Raw genomic sequence first — 21,307 nt, 5'->3', positions numbered from 1 at the left:
CCTAATTATTCTAGATAACCTGTTATTAGAACCAAAGGTGTGTCCCAGATTCCATCCAATCCCTGGAGAGTCAGAGGGGAGCATGGTCATAGCCCCCCAAAGGGCAGGGTGGACATGCAGATCTGGCCAGGGTGGACATGCAGATCTGGACATGCAGCAGGGCTAGAGGGGCAACCAGCTGAGGGAGGTACCTGACCAGCTGCCCAGGCCAGCTGAGCTGGGTCTTCTGCCAAGGGGGAGTGGGGAGCAATGGATTCTGGTTAGATCTTACTAAGCACATCCAAAAACTGAGAATGAACCCAAAAAAGACTGCCTCAGGAAAATCAAGGGCCTCTAGGGAGCACTCCACTGGCTTTCAACAATTAGCACCAGCACTCTCCCTGCCCTAGTTTTCCCTCCTTGAAGAATCTGATATTTAATAGAAAATCCATTAGTGTCCCGTGATGGTGCCTCATGCTTAGATGTAGGTTGAGAGCATCTGGGTAATAGCTGACACCAAAACCACACTGTGGCACAGGCCCCAGGACGAAGGAGCTATTTTTTCCTTTCTTACATAAAACATCTTTCCAGCTAGCCATGTTCTCCTTTGAATCAAGGCTGGAGCTGACTTTGATTTCCACTTTGAAAACCACTAACCTTACTCCACATGGTGGGTGCATGAGGGAGTGCCAGGTGGGTGCCTGGGTGGGTGCATGAGGGGGCCCCCCACTCACCACTAGGGGGCAGAGGTTGGTGGGGGAACTGCAGGTCATGCAACCAGAGAGCCACCAGTCACTTGTGGCAATTTGGTTTGGTTACATAAATATTCCCTGAGTGCCTACCTTGTGCCAGGCTCTGTGCTTGAAGCTAGACAGGACTAAGACCTCAGGGCTGGGTCTTGGGCCATCTTCTCTGGTGAAGGAGACAGGCAGTGACACAGGCCGTGGTGTGCGTGCGCTAGAACTTGGGCGTGCACAGCAAGTGCACTGACGGATGCCCTCGAAGCCCCCAACTTCTCTGGTGTCCCGCCTCTGTGATGCCTTCCTTATCCCCTTGTGCAACCATCTGGGAAGCTGTTGGGTGTACCGTTCTGAAGCTCAGGGGTAGGGTCTGGGCTGAAGTTCAAGATCGAGGAGTGATGGTGATCTGGGGTCCTTGGCCAGAGCACTGTCATGGACTGCTGCAAGCAGGAGGTGGGTAGTGAGAGCAGTTGTGTGGACACAGCCAGTGTAGGCATCTCTGGTCCAGAAAAGCTAAGAGAATGATTGGGTTGTGGGGTAAGGAGGGCTCTATTTACGTATGTATTTATAGGCTGCAAGAGACTTGAACATTTATAGAAGCTGAAGGGACTGAGGCAGCAGAGACACTGAAACCCATGCATTTCGTTGTTATTTGTGATCCACCTGTGATGTGCAAGGGGACAGGACAGGCAGGGAGCCGCTCTGGTGCAGCAGACATTCCTGTGGGAACAAAGACAGTGAGGAAGTGGACAACGAATGAACACCCATGTCAGGTAATGATCAACAAAGTGACAAAGTAAACAGTGAGATGAGTGGGTGCTGGGGCCCCTCGGGTAGGGTGGTCAGGAAGGTTCCCTGAATTGGTGACTTTTGAGCTGGGACCTGAGTGATAAGCAGGTGGCAGGGAGGGAGGATGGGGCCAGGGGACAGTGGGGTGTCTGTGGCTTGATAGGTTGGCCTTGACCAGGAACAGGGCTCTTCATCCTCTTAGTGTAGAAGGTGGCAGGGAAAGGTATGGTGTCTGTGGTGAAGTTTGGAAGGTGAGCAGCCCTGGTTCAGGCTGAGGCTGCACCCACACGCCCCTCTCCCCGCCCCCCAGGGATGGATACATGGCAGACGTGCCCAGGAGCCACATCTGCCTTAAGGTCAGCTCAGGATGTCAGGGCCCAGAGATTCCCGGACCCTTGGCCCGCAAGGGAGGGCTCTCAGGGAGTGTGGACAGACGCTGGTTACTGCTGCATGAAGGAGTAACAATGGCAGACACAAAGCCTGCAGATGATGTGAACCCATTCATAAGAAATATCCTGAATAGGCAAATCCACAGACAGAAAGGAGATGAGTGCTTGCCAGGGGCTGGGGAGTGACTGCTTCATGGTGTAGGCTTCCATTTGGGGTGATGCTGACCTGGAACTAGATAGAGGCACGGGTTACACAACACTGTGAATGTACTTAATGCCACGGAATTGTACACATTAGAATGGTTATGTTGTGTACATTTTTACCACAGCAAGAAATAAAGGGGAGAGATTAAAGATGGCAGAGTGAGAGGTGAGACAAAGGCTTCCTCCTAAAACTACATATAATATGAAACTATACTTAATACAACTAATCCTGAGAGAGCAACAGGAAAGAGGACTGTGCCAGACTGCATACACCTGGAGAAAAGAGCAGACCTCACTGAACAGGGTAATGTACCAAAGCTGTGGCCTGGCAGGACACAAGCACTTCCCCCACCCCAGCTCACCGGCAGGAGGAAGAGAAACTGTACAGGGAGGGAGTGGAGGCCTGGGACTGCTGAATACCTAGCTCCGGAGATCTGCTCTGGGAGCACAAACCTACATTTCATGGTGCTTTCATCATACACTCGTGATTATGGGGTTGGAAAGCTGGGACAGGCAGAGTTCCTGGGGAGAGTGGGATTCCGGCCACATGTGGAAAGCAGGGATCCATATCCGGCTGCTCTGGGACAAAAGCTTATACCTGTGTGCTCGGCCCACTGGTTCAGGCAGTGGAGGCAGGCACAGCAGCCTGGAAGCAGGAAACAGCTCTTTCATCCCCCCAGGCACCAACATGACTCCCCTGCAACACCCGACATTGCATCAGGGGCTGAGCAGCTTCAGAGAGTAGAGCTTCTGGACACTAGAGGGCACCATATACAAATATAAAATGCCAAAGAAACCTGGTCCACAGTAAAATTAATAGAACTCCTGAGAAAGATGACATGGACCTCATGACTCTTCCTGAGAGGGAGTTCAAAATAAAAATCATTAACATGCTAATGGAGGTACAGAAAGATAGTCAAGAACTCAGAGTGAATTCAATCCACTCAGTCAGAGATCCAATCATTGAAGAACACAATGGAGGGTATTAAAAGCAGGTTGGATACGGTGGAGGAGACGATAAATGAAACAGAAACCAGAAAAGAGGAATACAAAGAAGCTGAGGCACTGAGAGAAAAAAGGATCTCTAAGAATGAAAGAATATTGAGAGAGCTGTGTGACCAATCCAAACGGAACAATATTTACATTATAGGGATAGCAGAAGAAGAGAGAGAGAGAAAGGGATAGAAAGTGTCCCTGAGGAGGTAGTTGCTGAAAACTTCCCCAATCTCTGGAAGGAGACAGTCTCTCAGGCCATGGAACTCCACAGATCTCCCAACACAAGGGACCCAAGGAAGACAACACCAAGACATACACTAATTAAAATGGCAAAGATCAAGGATAAAGACACACTTAAAAGCAGCCAGAGAGAGTAATAAGATCACATACAAAGGAAAGCCCATCAGGCTAACATCAGACTTCTCAGCAGAAACCTTACAGGCCAGAGGGAATGGCATGATGTATTTAATGCAATGAAGCAGAAGGGCCTGGAACCGAGATTACATTATCCAACAAGATTATCATTTAAATTTGAAGGAGGGATTAAACAATTTACAGATAAGCAAAAGATGAGAGAATTTACCTTCCACAAACCATCTCTACAGTCTATTTCGGAGGAACTGCTATAGATGGAAGTGTTCCTAAGGCTTAATAGCTGTCACCAGAGGTAATAAAACCACAGTAAAGAAAGTAGAACAGCAAATAACTAAGCAAATGCAAAATTAATTTAACTATCCCCAAAGTCAATCAAGGGATAGACAAACAGTACAGAATATGATACCTAATATATAAAGAATGGAGGAGGAAGAATAAGGAGGAGGAAAAGAAAAGAACCTTTAGACTGTGTTTGTAATAGCATATTAAGTGAGTTAAGTTAGACTCTTAGATAGTAAGGAAGTTAACCTTGAACCTTTGGTAACCATGAATCTAAAGTCTGCGATGGCAATAAGTACATACCTATCAATAATCACCCTAAATGTAAATGGACTGAATGCAGCAATCAAAAGACATCGAGTCACTGAATGGGTAAAAAACAAGACCCATCTATATTCTGCCTACAAGAGATTTACATTAAACCCAAAGACATACACAGACTAAAAGTGAAGGGATGGAAAAAGATATTTCATGCAACTAATAGAGAGAAAAAAGCAGGAGTTGCAGTACTTGTATCAGACAAAATAGACTTCAAAACAAAGAAAGTCACAAGAGAGAAAGAAGGACATTACATAATGATAAAGGGGTCAATCCAACAAGAAGATATAACCATTATAAATATCTATGCTCCCAACACAGGAGCACCTACATATGTGAAACAAATACTAACTAAATTAAAAGGGGAAATAGATGCAATGCATTCATCCTAGGAGACTTCAACACTCCACTCACTCTGAAGGACAGATCAACCAGACAGAAAATAGGTAAGGACACAGAGGCACTGAACAACACATTAGAACGGATGGACCTAGCAGACATCTACAGAACTCTACACCCAAAAGCAGCAGAATACACATTCTTCTCAAGTGCACATAGAACATTTTCAAGAATAGATCATACACTAGGTCACAAAAAGAGCCTCAGTAAATTCAAAAAGATTGAAATTGTACCAACCAGTTTCTCAGACCACAAAGGTATGAAACTAGAAATAAATTACGCAAACAAAATGAAAAAATCATGGAGGCTGCACAACATGCTCCTAAATAACCAATGGATCACTGACCAAATAAAAACAGAGATCAAACAATATATGGAGACAAATGACAACAATAATTCAACATTACAAAAATCTGTGGGACACAGCCAAGGCCATGCTAAGAGAAAAGCCTACCTCAGGAAAGAAGAACAATCCCATATAAGCAGTATAAACTCACAATTAATGAAACTAGTAAAAGAAGAACAAATGAGGCCCAAAGTCAGTAGAAGGAGGGACATAATAAAGATTAGAGCAGAAATAAATAAAATTGAGAAGAATAAAACAACAGAAAGAATCAATGAAAGCAAGAGCTGGTTCTTCAAGAAAATAAACAAAGTAGATAAACCCCAAGCCAGACTTATCAAGAAAAAAGAGAGTCTACCCACATAAACAGAATCAGAAATGAGAAAGGAAAAATCACTACAGACACCACAGAAATGCAAAGAAGTATTAGAGAATACTATGAAAAATTATATGCTAACAAACTGAATAACCTAGAAGAAATGGACAATTTTCTAGACAAATACAATCTTCCAAGGCTGGCCAAGGAAGAAACAAAAAATCTGAACAGACCAATTACCAGCAATGAAATCGAACTGGAAATAAAAAAACTACCTAAGAACAAAACCCCTGGACCAGATAGCTTCACCGCTGAATTTTATATCAAACATTTAGTGAAGACCTAATACCCATTCTCCTTAAAGTTTTTCAAAGAGTACAAGAAGAGGGAATACTTCCGAACCCATTCTCCTTAAAGTTTTTCAAAGAGTACAAGAAGAGGGAATACTTCCGAACCCATTCTATGAGGCCAGCATCACTCTAATACCAAAACCAGGCAAAGACACCACAAACAAAGAAAATTACAGTCCAATATCCCTGATGAACATAGATACAAAAATAGTCAACAAAATATTAGCAAACTGAATTCAAAAATACATAAAAAAGATCATCCATCATGATCAAGTAGGATTTATTACAGGGATGCAAGGATGGTCCAACATTTGAAAATCCATCAACATCATCCACAACATCAACAAAAAGAAGGATAAAAACCACATGATCATCTCCATAGATGCTGAAAAAGCATTTGACAAAATTCAACATCCACATTCATAATAAAAACTCTCAACAAAATGGGTATAAAGGGCAAGTACCTCAACATAATAAAGGCCATATATGACAAACCCACAGCCAACATTGTGCTTAACAGAGAGAAGCTGAAAGCTTTTCCTTTAAGCTTGGGAACAAGACAAGGATGCCCACTTTCCCCACTTCTATACAACATAGTACTGGAGGTCCTACCCATGGCGATCATACAACACAAAGAGATAAAAGGCATCCAGATTGGCAAGGAAGAAATTAAACTGTCCCTGTTTGCAGATGACATTATATTGTACATAAAAGACCCTAAAGAATCCACTTCAAAACTACTAGATCTAATATCTGAATTCAGCAAAGTTGCAGAATACAAAACTAATACACAGAAATCTATGGCATTCCTATACACTAACAATGTACTAACAGAGAAATCAGGAAAACAATTCCACTCACAACTGCATCAAAAAGAATAAAATACCTAGGAATAAACCTGACCAAGGATGTGAAAGACCTATACTCTGAAAACTACAAGACACTCATGAGAGAAATGAAAGAAGATACCAATAAATGGAAACACATCCCATGCTCATGGATAGGAAGAATTAATATTGTCAAAATGGCCATCCTGCCTAAAGCAATCTATAGGTTCAATGCAATTCCTATCAAAATACCAAGAGCATTCTTCAACAAACTAGAGAAAATCATTCTAAAATTCATATGGAACCACAAAAGACCTGGAATAGCCAAAGCAGTCCTGAAAAGGAATAATAAAGCAGGGGGAATTATGCTCCCCAACTTCAAGCTCTACTACAAAGTCACAGTAATCAAGACAATTTGGTACTGGCACAAGAACAGATCCATAGACCAGTGGAACAGATAAGAGAGTCCTGATATAAACTGAACCATATATGGTCAATTAATATACAATAATGGAGCAATGGATATACAATGGGGAAATGACAGCCTCTTCAACAGCTGGTGTTGGCAAAACTGGACAGCTACATGCAAGAGAATGAAACTGGATTCTTGTCTAACTCCATACACAAAAGTAAACTCAAAATGGATTAAAGACTTGAATGTAAGTCATGAAACCATAAAAGTCTTAGAAGACAACATAGGCGAACATCTCCTGAATATAAGCATGAGCAGCTTCTTCCTGAACGCATCTCCTTGAGAAAGGGAAACAAAAGCAAATAACCCAATTAACAAATGGGCAGAGGATATGAAGAGACAGTTTCCCAAAGAAGAAATTCAGATGGCCAATAGACACATGAAAAGATGCTCCACATCACTAATCATCAGGGAAATGCAAATTAAAACCACAATGAGATATCACCTCACACCAGTAAGGATGGCCAGCATCAAAAAGACTAAGAACAACAAATGCTGGCGAGGATGCAGAGAAAGGGGAACCCTCCTACACTGCTGGTGTGAATGTAAGCTAGTTCAACCATGGTGGAAAGCAATATGGAGGTTCCTCAAAAAACTAAAACTTAAAATACCATTTGACCCAGGAATCCCACTCCTTGGAATTTACCCAAAGAATACAACTTCTCAAATTCAAAAAGATATATGCACCCCTATGTTTATCGCAGCACTTTTTACAATAGCCAAGATATGGAAGTAACCTAAGTGTCCATCAGTAGATGAATGGATAAAGATGTAGTACATATACACAATGGAATACTATTCAGCCATAAGAAAGAAACAAATTCTACCATTTGCAACAACATAGATGGAGCTGGAGGACATTATGCTCAGTGATATAAGCCAGGCGGAGAAAGACAAATGCCAAATGATTTCCCTCATCTGTGGAGTATAACAATGAGGCAAAACTGAAGGAACAAAATGGCAGCAGACTCGGAGACTCCACGTATGAACTAGTGGTTACCAAAGACAATGGGTGTGGGATGGCAGGTGGGGAGGGAGGGAGAAGGCGATTGAGGGGTATTATGTTTAGTACACATGGTGTGGGGGATCATGAGGAGAACAGTGTAGCACAGAGAAGGCACGTAGTGGATCTGTGGCATCTTACTACACTGACGGACAGTGACTACTTTGGGGTATGGGTGGGGACTTGATAATATGGGTACATGTAGTAACCACATTGTTCATGTGAAACCTTCATAAGAGTGTATATCAATCATATCTTAATATAAATAAATAAATAAGCAAATAAACATAAATAAATAAATAAATAAATAAAGGGGGTAAAAGAACAATTATAAAGTACACTCCCTTTCTTGTGTAAGTCATATGAGCTCCCTGTTGGAAAAACAAGGCCATTGACTTATTTTTTAAAATCCAATCACTATAAAATATGGTGCATATTCATATGCACAGACATCTATGTAATTATATGTAATAAATATGTAATGCTGTATGTTCCATTTGATAGCCTGCTTTTTCCACTTGCCTGTTTATCACATCTTCCCATGTATTCTGTAAGTCTTACTGAAATATCGTTTACATACCATACAATTTATCCACTTAAAGTGTACAATTCAATGGTTTTTCGTCTATACACAGAGTTGAGCAACCATCACCACAATCAATTTTAGAACATTTTAATCACCCCAGAAAAGAAACCCCACACTCCTTAGCCCTACTCCCCATATCATGGTTTAAATAAAGACCTACATCATCATTCTCTCTGTACTATCTTGAGTCAAATCGAAAACACCATCAACTGAAAGATGCACCTTTTTTTTAGTTCTAAGAAAGTAAAATCCCTGCCAGTTCCCCATGGCACAAGTTTCCCTATCATCTTCTTGTCACCTCATTTGGCAATTATTGAAAGAGGACAGATTTGGTACCAGTAATGCACCTAACTCAGTGGAAGTAGCAATACGAGGACCTATGACCAAAGGCACACAGGCACAGCAATGACACCTAGCCACAAGACACATCCTGATTTCAGAGATGTTAAAATATGGAAAAATGCTCACCCTAGAATCAAGGATATGCAGTATTTCAGCTTATAGCATGAACCTGATTGCAAAACAACAGAAGCTGACTCCGCTAACATAGGCAGAAAAGGAGTTTGTGGGAGGAACAGTTCACAAAATCAGCGCTGGAGATCCGAGCTTAGAACCAAGAAAGGATTGGCAGCGGGGAGCACAGCTGTCCTAAACACGCTCAGGAAAAGGCCTTTCGGGGATCACACGGGGCTCTGCCACAGTCCTGAGCAAGTCTGCTGTGCCCATATCTCTGCATCATTCCTTCCAGAGCCAAAGTGCTGGGCAAGAGCTTCCAGTTGCCCAAGGCTACAACTGCCAGAGTCTTGCCTCCCACCTAGTTTGGAGTTTCTTCCCTTCTTGGTTGACTAGCCAAGAAACTACAAATACCCGCCAAATGGATGTGCTACAATTAATAAGCCTGTATTGTCAGAGATTTATATTGCTCCCAAGGTCTCAGTAATATAAACTTGCCTGGTTTGTCAGGATGTGTCCAGGATACATTCCTAGCTTTGAGCTCACTGGGTAAAAGGATGGGTACACTTCTAGGCTCTAGACACACTTATTGAGCTGCTGCCCTCCAGAAATGTGTGCCAGTTTCTATCGGCCCACAGATGACTCTGAGTAGATGTGCCCTGATGAGTATCAGCTGGTTTTACACAACGACAAAGGAGACAAAAATCCAGAGGGAGCACTAAGTGAGTCAAAATTCAGGGCTAGACACTCACTCCGAGGCTTTTTGTGGGGCCAGAATGTTCTCTGTGGGATCTCCCTCAAGCCATGTAGTGGAGGGAAGTATAGTATAATGATAATAATAACTAGCAATTATTGAGTACCTGCCACATGTCTAAGCTCTTGTGTGGGTTCCTTCGAACCTTACAATATTCAGTAGGAAGGCTGTCTCTGGGTTTGAGTCTTGACCCAGTGACCTTGGCAAGTCTCTTCTCCTCTACTGGCCTCGGTTTCCTTAGATGTAAAATGAAGGTACTAGCCATGCCACGTCACATGGCTGCTGTGAGGCTGGAAATAATGTTTGAGTAAAGAGCTCACGACAGAGCTCAGGGTGCTGCCCATGCCTCCTGTCCCATGGAGGTAGACTGAGGGAGGGAGAGAGGTGAGTAATCCTGTGTTCTGTCCTGGGACCCTCACCAGACCCTTCCTCGCAGGTGGATGAGATCTTGGGGAACCAGCCGACTGCCAAGGAGCAGGTATGCGCTGCACTGAAGCAGTTCGCGGCTGAGCCGCGGGTGGATGACCTGGTGTGGGCGCTCACCCTGGTGCTGCCTCATGAGGCCCATGGGCCACTCCTGGACAACCTCAGGTACCTCAACTGGGACAGGATGGCCAGGCAGGGGAGTCTCGCTCAGGGGCATCCACTCTCCCACCAGCTGCTGCTGCTGCTCAGCCTACTCCTGAACTGGACCCCAACACCCCTTCAGCCTCAGAACAAGGGGGCAGGGGGCAGTGACTCTCAATGGCAACCCTGTTGGCTGTGCTGGAGGGCAGGGCATCATTTTGTGTGAGAAGGAAAAAGCTGTCAACTGCTAGGCTGGGACCCAGCTCCTGGTCTGAAGTCACAGCCTGCCCTGTTCTACCCCCAAACCCAGAGCACAGAAATCACCAACAGGAGATCAAGACACCTGGGGCCTTACTGAGATGGAGCTACAGCACAGGGGGATGGCAAGGAAGCCTAGGGCTATGCTGTCTTGAGCCCCACACCCCATCCTACAGTGTGTGCCCTCTGCCCTTTCATGATGCCAGCTGTGTGCTGAGGTTCACACCAGAGCCCTAGAGGAGCCCTCTCTGGCTGACTGTCCCCAGTGCTTTATTATTATCCCATTTCACAGAGGCAGAATAAGGCTCAGAGAGGTTAAGAGGCGGCCCAAAGTCACACAGCAAACAAATGGCTCTCTCAGGAACATGAAACAGGTCAATTGTACAATTTCTGTTGTTCTGCTCAGCTTTGGACCCTCTAAGTTTATTCTTCAGAAAAAAAAAAAGTTTCTTGTGGATCCTGGGACTCTCCCCAGGCCCACCATCCCACTTGACTGCCAGGGCTTCACTGCCCTGCACTGCACAGCTGTTGGCCTGAGTGATGAATTAATTCCCTGCCGGGGTCCTGAGAGGCTTGATCTCCCCACCCTGACTCCAGTCCTGTGACTGCTTCCCCACCTCCCTCCCCCTTCCTGGGCTCAGCCCCCCCTCCCCTCGCTGCCATTCACCCCGCCGCCTGCCCCTCCCTCTGGGCCTGGCCAATGTCAGGGATGGGGCCGCACCACCCCCCAAGTCTGGGCGCAGCATCTCAGCTCTGCAGCGGAGCACAGGAGGCCATCAAAAGAGGCCACCATGAGCTGCCTGGGGTAAGTTAGGGGCCTGCCCCTTGCTGGGAAAATCGAAGAGAAAAAAAGTTATTTCTAGAGCAGAATATGCAGTGCAAATGATGCGCTGGCGCTAAGGACTCTCTGGGGAAGTGATGGATGGGCAGCCCCCAACCCTGTCCCTATCTACCAGGGCTTGGCAGGGGCACGGGTGGCCGGATTGTCCCCTGGGAAGTTGGCACGCGTGTCTTAAGGCTGCCAGCAGCTGGACTCAGCTGGAGGCCCCCTGTCCCCCCCGCATTTCCCTTCGGTGCTGCCCTGGCTTCCGTCCCTGCTGCCTCTGCCGGGCCAGCCTGTCTGCCTCCCAGGACAGCCCTCACGCCTGCTTTCCTGTCTGCAGTTCGTCCCCAAGCCACCGGCAGGGGACCAGGAAGAACCTGGGTGGAGGAGGCTCCCCCTTGGGCATGCTTGATTTAGAGTCTGGGAAGTGGGAACCCTGGACACCTGGGGATGCCCTGTTCCTGCAGCAGCCCCAGGGCAATGCTAGGGAGGATGAAACAGCAGCCTGTGTTGTCAGCGCGTGTCAAGTGAGACAGGAAAATTGGAGAGGCTGCTGGAGGAGGGGGTGGCACCCAGCTGGGCTCGGCAGGCAGAGGGGTACCCTGGCAGCATTGCTTCAGCCACTCCCATCCCCCCACCTCCCGATCCATCTCCCTACCCCCACCTGGAGAAACTGATGGCCCACATGCTGCTGGGTTCCAGGGATGCAGTGGTGATCCCCACGCAGCAACTTCCTGGGAGAGCTCAGAGGGGCTGTGGAGGAGTCACAGGCACATCAGTGATTTGGAGGGCTGAGTGCCAGCTGAGCAGCAGCCTGGGGCTAACTCAACAGGAGACAATCAGGGCAGACTCCTCAGAGGAGGAAGCAAGGGCCACTGCTGGGGCTCAGACAGTGGTGTCTGAGGTTTGTTTTGTAGGGGTAGGAAGACAATCCCCAAGGGGAGTTCGTCAGGGCCAGGCACCTAGCCACAGAGGCAGACCCTGCCCAGGTGAGGGTAGTGCCACTCAGTAGTGAACACTGGGTTCCTAACAGTGCCTGGCTGAGAGCTGCCCTGCCTGAGGTCAGGTGTCATGAAGAGCTACAGCTGTGGCCTTGCCCCCTCCCCCAACCCATGGAGGAGAGGCAAGGTATAAATGAGAGGTTGAGGAGCAAAGGGTAGGTGAAGATGTGCATGTGTACGTGGAGTATGTATATGTGTGTGTGCACATGTGTGTATGTGAACTTGGCAGAGGCCGGAGCATGCTGATGTGTGACCTGTCAGAGGTGGTCTCTGTGGCCAAAACAGAAGGCTTGAGGAGAAAGGAGGAGCAGTGAGGCCATGAAGCTGAACCCATGGTAACTGGTGGCCACTAGCCATATGTAGCTATTTAAAATTAAAGTCATGAATATTAAGTAAAATTTGAAATTCAGCTTCCCAGTCTCAGTAGGCACATTTAAATGCTGAATAGCCTTTTATGGCTAGTGGCTACTGTGCGGGACAGCACGTATGTCCATCATCACAGAAAGTTCTCTTGGACAGCACTGCCATGAAAGTGAGATCGGGGTGAGTGGCCAAGGGTCTCATCTTTCTTTAGGATGGCAGTACAAAAAGTCTAATTTGGGTCTGTCCCCAAAGGGATTCCAGTTTGATGAGGTGACAGAATGACTTTCTAATTAGGACAGAACAGGCAGTTTAGAAAGTGTGACGTGGTTAGGAGGGAACAGGAAAGCACAGTCAGCCTTGGGGTCTGCTAGTGTTTCAGAAAATAAGGAAGGAGAGAAAAAAGCAGGCAGAAGGCAGGGATGAGCAGGCACCTGGAGAGAGAGGAGGCAAGTGAGGTGGTGGAGGAAGCTGGAATTTGGAATCCCAGCACACCTAGCTTGAACCCCAAGAATGCTCACTGGCTATGTGAACTTGAGCAGGTTAACCGGCCTCTGCATTTCTACGTAAAATGTACAGGGGCTGGTAATCCTTACGTGTTCCCAGCAGGGTTCCTGGTGGGAAATCACATAAATGAACTCTGCTAAGTGCAAGCAGCTAAGTCAAGAATCAGGGGCTTGGGTGTGAGGGAACATCTGTATCCCCTTTGTCCTCTTCTGTCCTAATGACAAGTGTCAGAGACAGCATAAAATGATATGACAGGGAGAATTGTATGAAACTGGGTCAGTGCATGTGCCAGGCACGTAGTATGTGCTCAGTTAGTGTGGGTGCCCTCAGGGAGGTCTCCTTCTCCCTAGAGAAGACACTGAGGCACAACTGAAACTGGGGGACAGATAACTGTCCTGTACATTGCAGGGTGCATAGCAGCATCCTTGGCCTCCACCCACTAGTTCCCAGATGCACACCCCCCTTCCGGTTGTCTTTTTATGACAACCAGAACTGTCTGCAGACAGTGCCAAATGTCTACAGGAATGTGAGACAGGAAAATTGGAGAGGCTGCTGGAGGAGGGGGTGGCACCCAGCTGGGCTCTGCAGGCAGAGGGGTACCCTGGCAGCATTGCTTCAGCCACTCCCATCCCCCCACCTCCCGATCCATCTCCCTACCCCCACCTGGAGAAGCTGATGGCCCACATGCTGCTGGGTTCCAGGGATGCAGTGGTGATCCCCACGCAGCAACTTCCTGGGGTCAAAATCACACCTGGTTGAAAACCACTGCCCTAGAGAGATCTGCCTTTAGTGGCACCCTCTCTCTGGGGCAGGCACTTTAGGAAAGGCTGGCTATTGCCTGACCCCTGCCTCGAGCCTCCTGGCCAGATGCACCAGCTGCTGGCCCCTTCCAGTGCCTTCACTGTACTAGGGGATGGGGTGGTTGAGAGACCAGCCCCAGTGCAGTGTGTGCACTGGCTGTGTCTGGATTCAAGCTTGAGCATTTATTTGTTCCATGCTCACATCTCCTCTGCCCACAGCAAGATGGACGGATGTCTTCAGAGCCTCTGGGCAGCCCTGGCTCTGGGTGCTGGGTCACAGCTGCTGGGACAAAACCGCCAGAGATGGCTCTATCATGACAGGCTGGCTGTGGCCCTGTCGATGTTAGGGATCTGTGCTCACTATGAGGGTTTTCAGACATTTCTCTCCCTGGCAGGCTGGGGACATGGCCTGTGGAGGACGGAGGCATGAGCACTGGCTTCCTGCTGCTGGGGAAGAAATGCAGCCTTGGTCCATCACAGCAGGGCAGTGGCCTCACCAGGGTCAGGGTAATGGGGCTGAGGAGTGTCAGGCAGCATATCTGAGCAGAGTACCAGACTGGCTGTCAGGTCTGCAGGGGGTCTCCCTGTGACGTGCTGCAGGACCTGCAGGCAGGAATATATAAGGTGTTCTTCCCAGTGACTGAGGCAGGGGTGAGGCCTGGGGTTTCCTGCCTCTGGGCTTCCAGCCTCCTAGTGAGGAGACAGCCTTGTGCTGGTGGGATGCCCTGTGCTGGCTCCCCAGCAGTTACCTGCACTTTCTGACCTGCAGTCCCCTGGGGTCAGTGAGGGAGGACCATGCAATGGGCTCGGTGGGTCTGCTCCTGCTCTCTGACTTCCTGGTGAGTAAGAGAGGGAGTGGCAGGCCCAGCAGCAGGAGGAGAGTCCGGGCCCCCTTTCCTGTCACCTCCCTCTGCTCCCCTTGGCTGTGTGCCCCTCTCCTTTAACATTAGGACACACCCATCTCAGGGATGCCCCACTCCCTCCAGCTCACTTGGGAGTTGCCCCTGCCTGGCTGCCCCTCTTTTCTCCCTCTCTTACTCACCAGGTCTCATAGGCTCTCCTTCCTTTGCGTTTCTGAATCTGGCCACTTGTCCCACCCGACACCCATCCCTGTTCCCCTCCCAACATGCCCCCTGCACCTGGTGTAGGGAAACCTCTGGGGTCGGTTCACCTCCCCTTAACCCTCAGACTCTGCCCCGGCTTCTCACTGCTTTTCAGAGTGCATGCTCGGCCGCTAAGGGTGTCACTCAAGGCCCCCCTCTCTAGCCTCTGATGGATTGGAGCTCCCCCCTGGGTAAGTAAGGAGGGCTTCCTCTGGGAAGCCCACTCCTACGGAGCCCTTGAGAACCACCGCAAAGGCTACTCCCTCTGTAAAGCCTTCCCATGCTCTACCGAAGACAGTGGGGGCTTCCTCCTGAGTCCCGTCCTTGCTTGCAGCGGGTTTTGGGGACTCGCCACTGTTGTTGGGGACCGCGGGGTCAGGGGCAAGGCCCCTGGGGAGAGACTAACGGAGTGGGCCTGGAGGAGGCAGCGTGACTGCCTTGAACCGCCCCCAGCACCCCCGCAGCTGGCGGAAGGGTCCCCCGCGGGGCGGGTTGGGGCGGGGCCACCGAAAGGGGGCGGGCGCGGGGCCGCTGGCCCTGCCAGCTCGGGAGGGGCCACGCGCGCTCGCCCCGCAGAGGTTCGTGGAGTCACCGCGCCCTATCTCCGCTCGCGGGCTCGGCCACCACCTGCCCATCGGCACCTGCCGCGCCGCCGTCGCCGGCTCCAGATGGGGAAGGACCAGGGTTTCTCTCGGCACTTTCGGTAGTTTCCCCGCCGCACTCCGGTTCCCTGAGAACCGTGCGCCCTGGGCGCCGCGGATGGCCTCCAGCCGGCCTGAGAAGGGGTGGGGCTGGAGCACTGAGGGCTTCACCGCCCTGGGCGGACACCCACTCTGCCTGGGGCCCGGGGGCTGGGGAGGCTGGACATAAACCGGAAAGGTACAAGGGGGCGAGTTCCTCGCGTGGAGCACCGGGAACTCGCGCGCCATCATAGGGTCGCGATGGGGGTCGGGGACCAAGTGATCGAATTAAAAAGCCCTCTTTTCTTCCTACGACTGGGGTGGTGGTGGTGGTCAAGGGAACTAACTGGACAGAGCGCCGAGGCAGGGAAATTGGTGGAGAGAGAGGACCTTTGAATAGCCTCTGATAGGAATCTGGAGATGGATTTAGAACTGATCCCTAGTCAGACAAACAACTGACTCTGCTTGGCCTCAGAAGCGTAGCAGGCCTTAGAGAAGCCTGTTGGCATAGCAGGAACCTGGCAGTCAGGGGCAGTGATACGCCACAGGGTCTATAAGGCTCCACTGCTCCTGGATTTGCTGGGTTAGTTGATTCAGAGCAGACCCAGAGCTGGTGTGCCTGCCTGGGACAGACTGAGCCTAATGGAGGGCCTGCAGGAGCCAGGAAGGACATCTGGCTTACCAGGCATCCTCGGCCTCCAGCTCAGTCCCAAGGACACCAAGCAGGGAAACGACCACCCAATCTTCTCCCACCTGTGCAGCTGGTGACTCACACTGGTTCCCATGGGGTTGGGAATGCCAAGTCTTTTCTAACTGCTGCTGGAGGGTGGCTGGGATGGTCACCTGGCCCCTGCCCAGGTTGGACCCAGGGGTTGAAGGTGGTGGGTCGGGCTGAGGCTTCTGGGGCCCAAAGTGTGAGGTGGACAGTTCCCGGATTGTAATCCTTCCTTTGCCTGGGCATGAGGCATGCTGTGGGTCTGGGAGGGTGTGGGGAATGTGAAGGCCAGGCAGATGGAGATGTCAGGCTCTGAAGACCTTGAATGACCATCTGTGGAATGAGGCTGAGGCTCTATATTTTGGGGAGTCACTGCAGGTGGGCAAGGATAAGCATCAAACCAGGACACTCCTGGTAGAGTTGAGCAGGCTGTTCATTCTGGCCTCCTGGTTGCCTGGAACACCCAGACCTGGAGCAGAGGTCACTGGGGAGACAGACCCTGATATACCCACCCTCTTCCCTGAGGATCCCCACCCTCTTACCAGGCAGCTTATTCTGCCCACCTGGCCTTATCAACCCTATCCACAGAGGTCAGTGGAACTGAGTGGGGCCACCGGGCATCCTCAGAGTGGTTGTATTTCGGCCGGCTGCAAGGCCACTGCTTCCCTCTCCCTCCCACCTCCCACCATGCCCTTGACCATGGCTCCTGGCACAGAGAACAGGGAAGGGAGCCTTGGGATGCAGGCAGGGAACCCTCACTAGCAGCCAGAACTTCAGAGGCCAGTGGCAGAGCCCCGACACAGTGCTGGGGCCCAGAGGCTGGGCTTCCTTCCTAGCTGTGCCCAGGGCCAGCTGTGCAACCCTGGAGAGTTACAGATCCTCTCTGAGCCTTAGAATCCTCTGCCATGGACAGAGGAGTCCACCAGGATGCTAACTGCTGCCAGGGTTCAAAGGTATGGTTGGGTTGCTGGTGGACACCCCATTTATTGAGTCACTGAGTCGCTCCTATGTGCCCAGCTCTGGCTGTTCACTGTGGCTCACAGCTGAGCTGCAGACGCAGCCCCCAGCAACCTTCCAGCCTCACAGAAGACACCCAATGGGCACTGAGGAATCATCCCAGTGTGTGGACCCTGCACAGGGAACGATGCAAGCCTCTGCCTCCTGCCTTTCACCACTTCCAGGTGGCTCATTTGAGAGTAGGAACCACAGTGCCTTCAGCTTTGGACCCTGGTACTTGCCTGGCACAGATAACAGAGACTTCACAAAAACATGTAGGATTAAGCAGAGAAGGCTAGTGTTGAGTGTTGAAGGTCAAGCCCAGTTTAAGAGGAATGGAGGGAGTGTACCTGGCAGGGGCAACAGCCTGGGCAAAGGCCTGAGGTATGGATGCCCGGTTCTGAGCAAGCAGCTGTAGAGAGGGCTGGCCAGAGATGCAAGCAGGAAGACTGGCAGTGTGATGGACGTCTGGGGGAAGGCTGACACTGGCACAGATTGTGGCTTCAGCTTTCTCCAGTAGAGTTGCCTAGCATCAGGCTAGGAGAAGGTGGTTGGTGGGGATCCCTGGCTGGGGCTTGGCCTGGCAGGTGCAAGGGCATGAGATGAGGGGTGGGGGGGAGAAGCTAGAGATGGGAAGACAGAGGTAGGAGGAGGAACCGGTGCATGGACAGCCTTTGGGGGCACTGAGGTCTCCCAAGGCCAGAGAATTGGGGAGGGGACGTCTGAACTGTGACTTTATGGAGGTGGAGCGAGCCAAGCGCCATGGTCCTTTTGTGTCCCAGGCCAGTTAGGGAGCGTGTCCGGGCACTGAGGGGTAGACTGGGGTGCAAGCTGCTGATTTCCCCGCCACCCCTGGTTAGGGAAGGGTGAGCCCTGGGCGGCGCTCACGAGGAGGCGCCTTTGGGCAGCGGTTTGCCGCGATCGAGGCGTGGTCCGGGCGCGCGGCCTGACTCAGCCGTCCTCACCGGCAGGATCTTCATCCCCAAGAAGCACCGGGCGCGCTTCGACGAGGTGGTGTCGCAGGGTCTGCTGGGCAAGCTGTGTCGCGCCCGCCGGGGGCAAGGCGGGCAGCGGCTGCGCCGGAGCCGCAGCGAGGAGCGGCCGGAGCGCCTCCTGGTGTCCACGCGCGCCAGCGCCGCCCCGCGCCGCCCGGACGAGCCGCCCTCGCGGAAGGCCGCTTCGCTGCTGGGCGGCCGCGCCGGCCCTGGGGGCGCGCGCAGGTACTCACCGGGCGCCGGGCAGTGGGCTCGGGATGGATGCCTGGGCAGAGGGCCTGGAGGCGGGACAGGGACACCAGAAAAGGTTTAGGGGAGTGGGCCACGGGACGTCTCCGTTCTCTGCGGCCCCCCACCCCCCTCTCCCCAGGGCAGGGCACTGCCCGCTCCCCACCTCGACCCTTCTTTCTCCCCAGAACTGTCCGAGTCTACAAAGGCAACAAGAGCTTTGGCTTCACGCTGCGCGGCCACGCGCCTGTCTGGATCGAGTCTGTCCTGCCTGGTGAGGAGTGGGTGGGTTGTCCAGGATAGGGTGAAGGACCCTGCTGGGCTGTTACTCAGCACCTCCTGGCCCAGGTTCTAACCTCACATAACCTGTGTCTTCTAAGTGTCCCAGAGCAGCAGATCCAAATAGTCCATCTGTCTGAATTGGGGCAAACCTCCAAGCTTAAGGTCATCCCTGAGCCAGTGAGCCAAGTTCTCCATTCACACCTGTCTTATGTCCACTGGGAAGGCTGGGGTCACTGCCCAAGATACTGGGGCAGCCAGGACAGAGCTAGTGCCTTCCCAGGCTGCACCCCAAAAACATCCCCTGGGTGGAATGGTGGGCAGGCCAAGCTCAGAGAGGCAACCAGGCCTCAGGACCACAACCCGCTGTGCAGTCCTCTGACCCAATCTAGATTCCCCTCGTCCTACCCAGCCTGCTCTGCAGAGCCTTCTCAATGCTGGATTTCCTCTTTCCCGCCTCCAGTGAGGTGTAGGGGAAGGAAGAAACTCATTTCTTGCTGAGGTATCCATTCTACTGTGGAAGATCTCCATGAGGCAGGAATGTCTCTTGGTGCTGAGTTGAACTCTTCTTCCCCATAACCACCCCACAGGACTGGGGCGTCTGCTCTGTCCTGCACACATCCCCTCCCAGCACCTGAGCTTAATGCTCCTGGTGACACATCCCCATCTGTGCCCCTGTGGTGCTGAGTCCTTTCTACCCTTCTGCATGTCACGTGTGGGCATCTTCTGTTCCCCGGGAAAGTGCCTCAGTGCCTTTATGTCACTGATCATCCTGAGGCCTGACCCTGATGACTGATGTGTCCCAGTTCTTCTCAGATTTCTGCATTACTGAGTCATTGACGCACTGTTGTAGGGAAAATGTCCCAAGCTGCTCTCCAGAGGGTTTCCTCTACGAATGATTACTCTCTTCTCTTTGGATGTGTCTTCCAAACTGTGCCACTACCACCCCCACCTCCCTACCTCTCCCATGTGTGTAGCCAGAGCTACTGGGCCTCAGGCCTTGTTGGAGCCCAGGACTGCTGTTCTCCATGGCCCAGCCTCTAGGCTGGTGACCGACACATTCCTTGTCATAGGAAGCCAAATGGAAGCTTCCATGGGAGCTTTTACAGACAGGAGAAACTGAGGTTCTGTCAAATCAAGGACCAAAACTTGGGGTCTCTTTGGCTCCTGATCTGGTGGTCTTTAATCCCTTGCTGTAGCCCCTCTGGTCCTGCCACCCAGGCTGGCCCAAGCTTCCAGGCAGGCCAGGTTGGAATGGTCACCACCATGGCTGCCTCCCACTTCACTCCCAGGGAAAGGGCTCCCCTACGTCCTCCCCCAGAAAATCCTCTCTGATTGTTCCCCTTCCTCTCCTGACAATCCTCATGGCCTCAAGAGAGAATATTTATCACTTCCCTCCACTTGCTTCCAAATCAAATTTAGAGTGATGACTAATGTAAGGGGCAGAAAATTAAAAATATATATCCACAGGAGCAGACTTTCCAGCCCTCCTCTCCCCAGGTATGAGGACTGGCTTAGGGCTGACTTTCAACTATCAAGGGAAAAAGTGAGAATTGGCTGCTCCCAGGTGTTTTTTTTTTGGTATCATTCATCTACAATTACATGAAGAACATTATGTTTACTAGGCCCACCCCTTCATCAAGTCCCCCCCACAAACCCCATTACAGTCACTGTCCATCAACCTAGTAAGATGCTGCAGAATCCCTACTCATCTTCTCTGTGTTGCACAGCCCTCCCTGTGCCCCCCCCACATTACACATGCTAATTGTAAGGCCCCCTTTCTTTTTTCCCCACCCTTCTCCCTCCCTTCCCACCCATCCTTCTCAGTCCCTTTCCCTTTGGCAACTGTTAGTCCATTCTTGGGTTCTGTGATTCTGCTGCTGTTTTGTTCCTTCAGTTTTTCTTTGTTCTTATACTTCAAATTCCCAGGTGTTTTTATTAGGTTTTATTATTATTCAGATATGGGGAAGACAACAGATCAGGGGACAATTGCCATTGAAAAGACACTTTGTCCCTCACAGTACCCAAAAAGAGGGGACACACCATGCAGGGCCATATGGGGGAAGCACCAGGATCTGTCAAGAGACAGAGGGAACAGAGGGAAAACAGAAGGAAAAATTGTGGTTTCCATGGGAAGGACCAGGTGAGGGTGAGTGGCTTAGGATGGGCTAGTTTGAATAACTGCAGCAGGCTTTGGGGTACAGGGGCTGTCTCTAGGTGTCTGGGACCTGCTGGGTGCTTAGGGTAGGGAAATAGTGACCAAGGGTGTGAGGGACCCAGAGAGGAAGGGCATTGGTAGGTTTGCACATGAAAGGGGACTGCTGGTCAGCTGTTTACTGCCTCTAAAGTTGGGGAGGTCTGGCGGGCAGTCCTTCTAAGGCCAGGAAGGCCACACGTGTCAAATCATCAGGAAGTACAGGAAA

At 50.6% G+C, this 21,307-nt stretch overlaps 1 protein-coding gene across 3 annotated transcripts in view; it reads left to right on the top strand.

Annotated features, from left to right (window-relative positions):
• GRID2IP (Grid2 interacting protein) overlaps positions 1-21,307 on the top strand; it is a 70,663-nt gene that overhangs the window by 24,172 nt on the left and 25,184 nt on the right. For 2 of the 3 annotated variants that reach the window (XM_037003708.2, XM_073215093.1), the window contains exons 1-3: positions 15,531-15,694; positions 18,354-18,602; positions 18,794-18,879. In XM_037003708.2, the coding sequence (XP_036859603.1) occupies positions 15,660-15,694; positions 18,354-18,602; positions 18,794-18,879 (370 nt within the window). In that variant the 5' untranslated portion in view covers positions 15,531-15,659. Of the gene's footprint in view, positions 1-10,008; positions 10,164-15,530; positions 15,695-18,353; positions 18,603-18,793; positions 18,880-21,307 lie in introns of those variants that run through there. The other variant, XM_037003709.2, reaches the window with a different exon arrangement.

This window comes from Manis javanica, chromosome 10 (genome assembly GCF_040802235.1).
Source record: "Manis javanica isolate MJ-LG chromosome 10, MJ_LKY, whole genome shotgun sequence".
Classification (NCBI taxonomy): domain Eukaryota; kingdom Metazoa; phylum Chordata; class Mammalia; order Pholidota; family Manidae; genus Manis; species Manis javanica.
The sequence above is the reverse complement of the archived record's forward strand: the minus strand, read 5'-3'. Positions and strand labels throughout refer to the sequence as shown.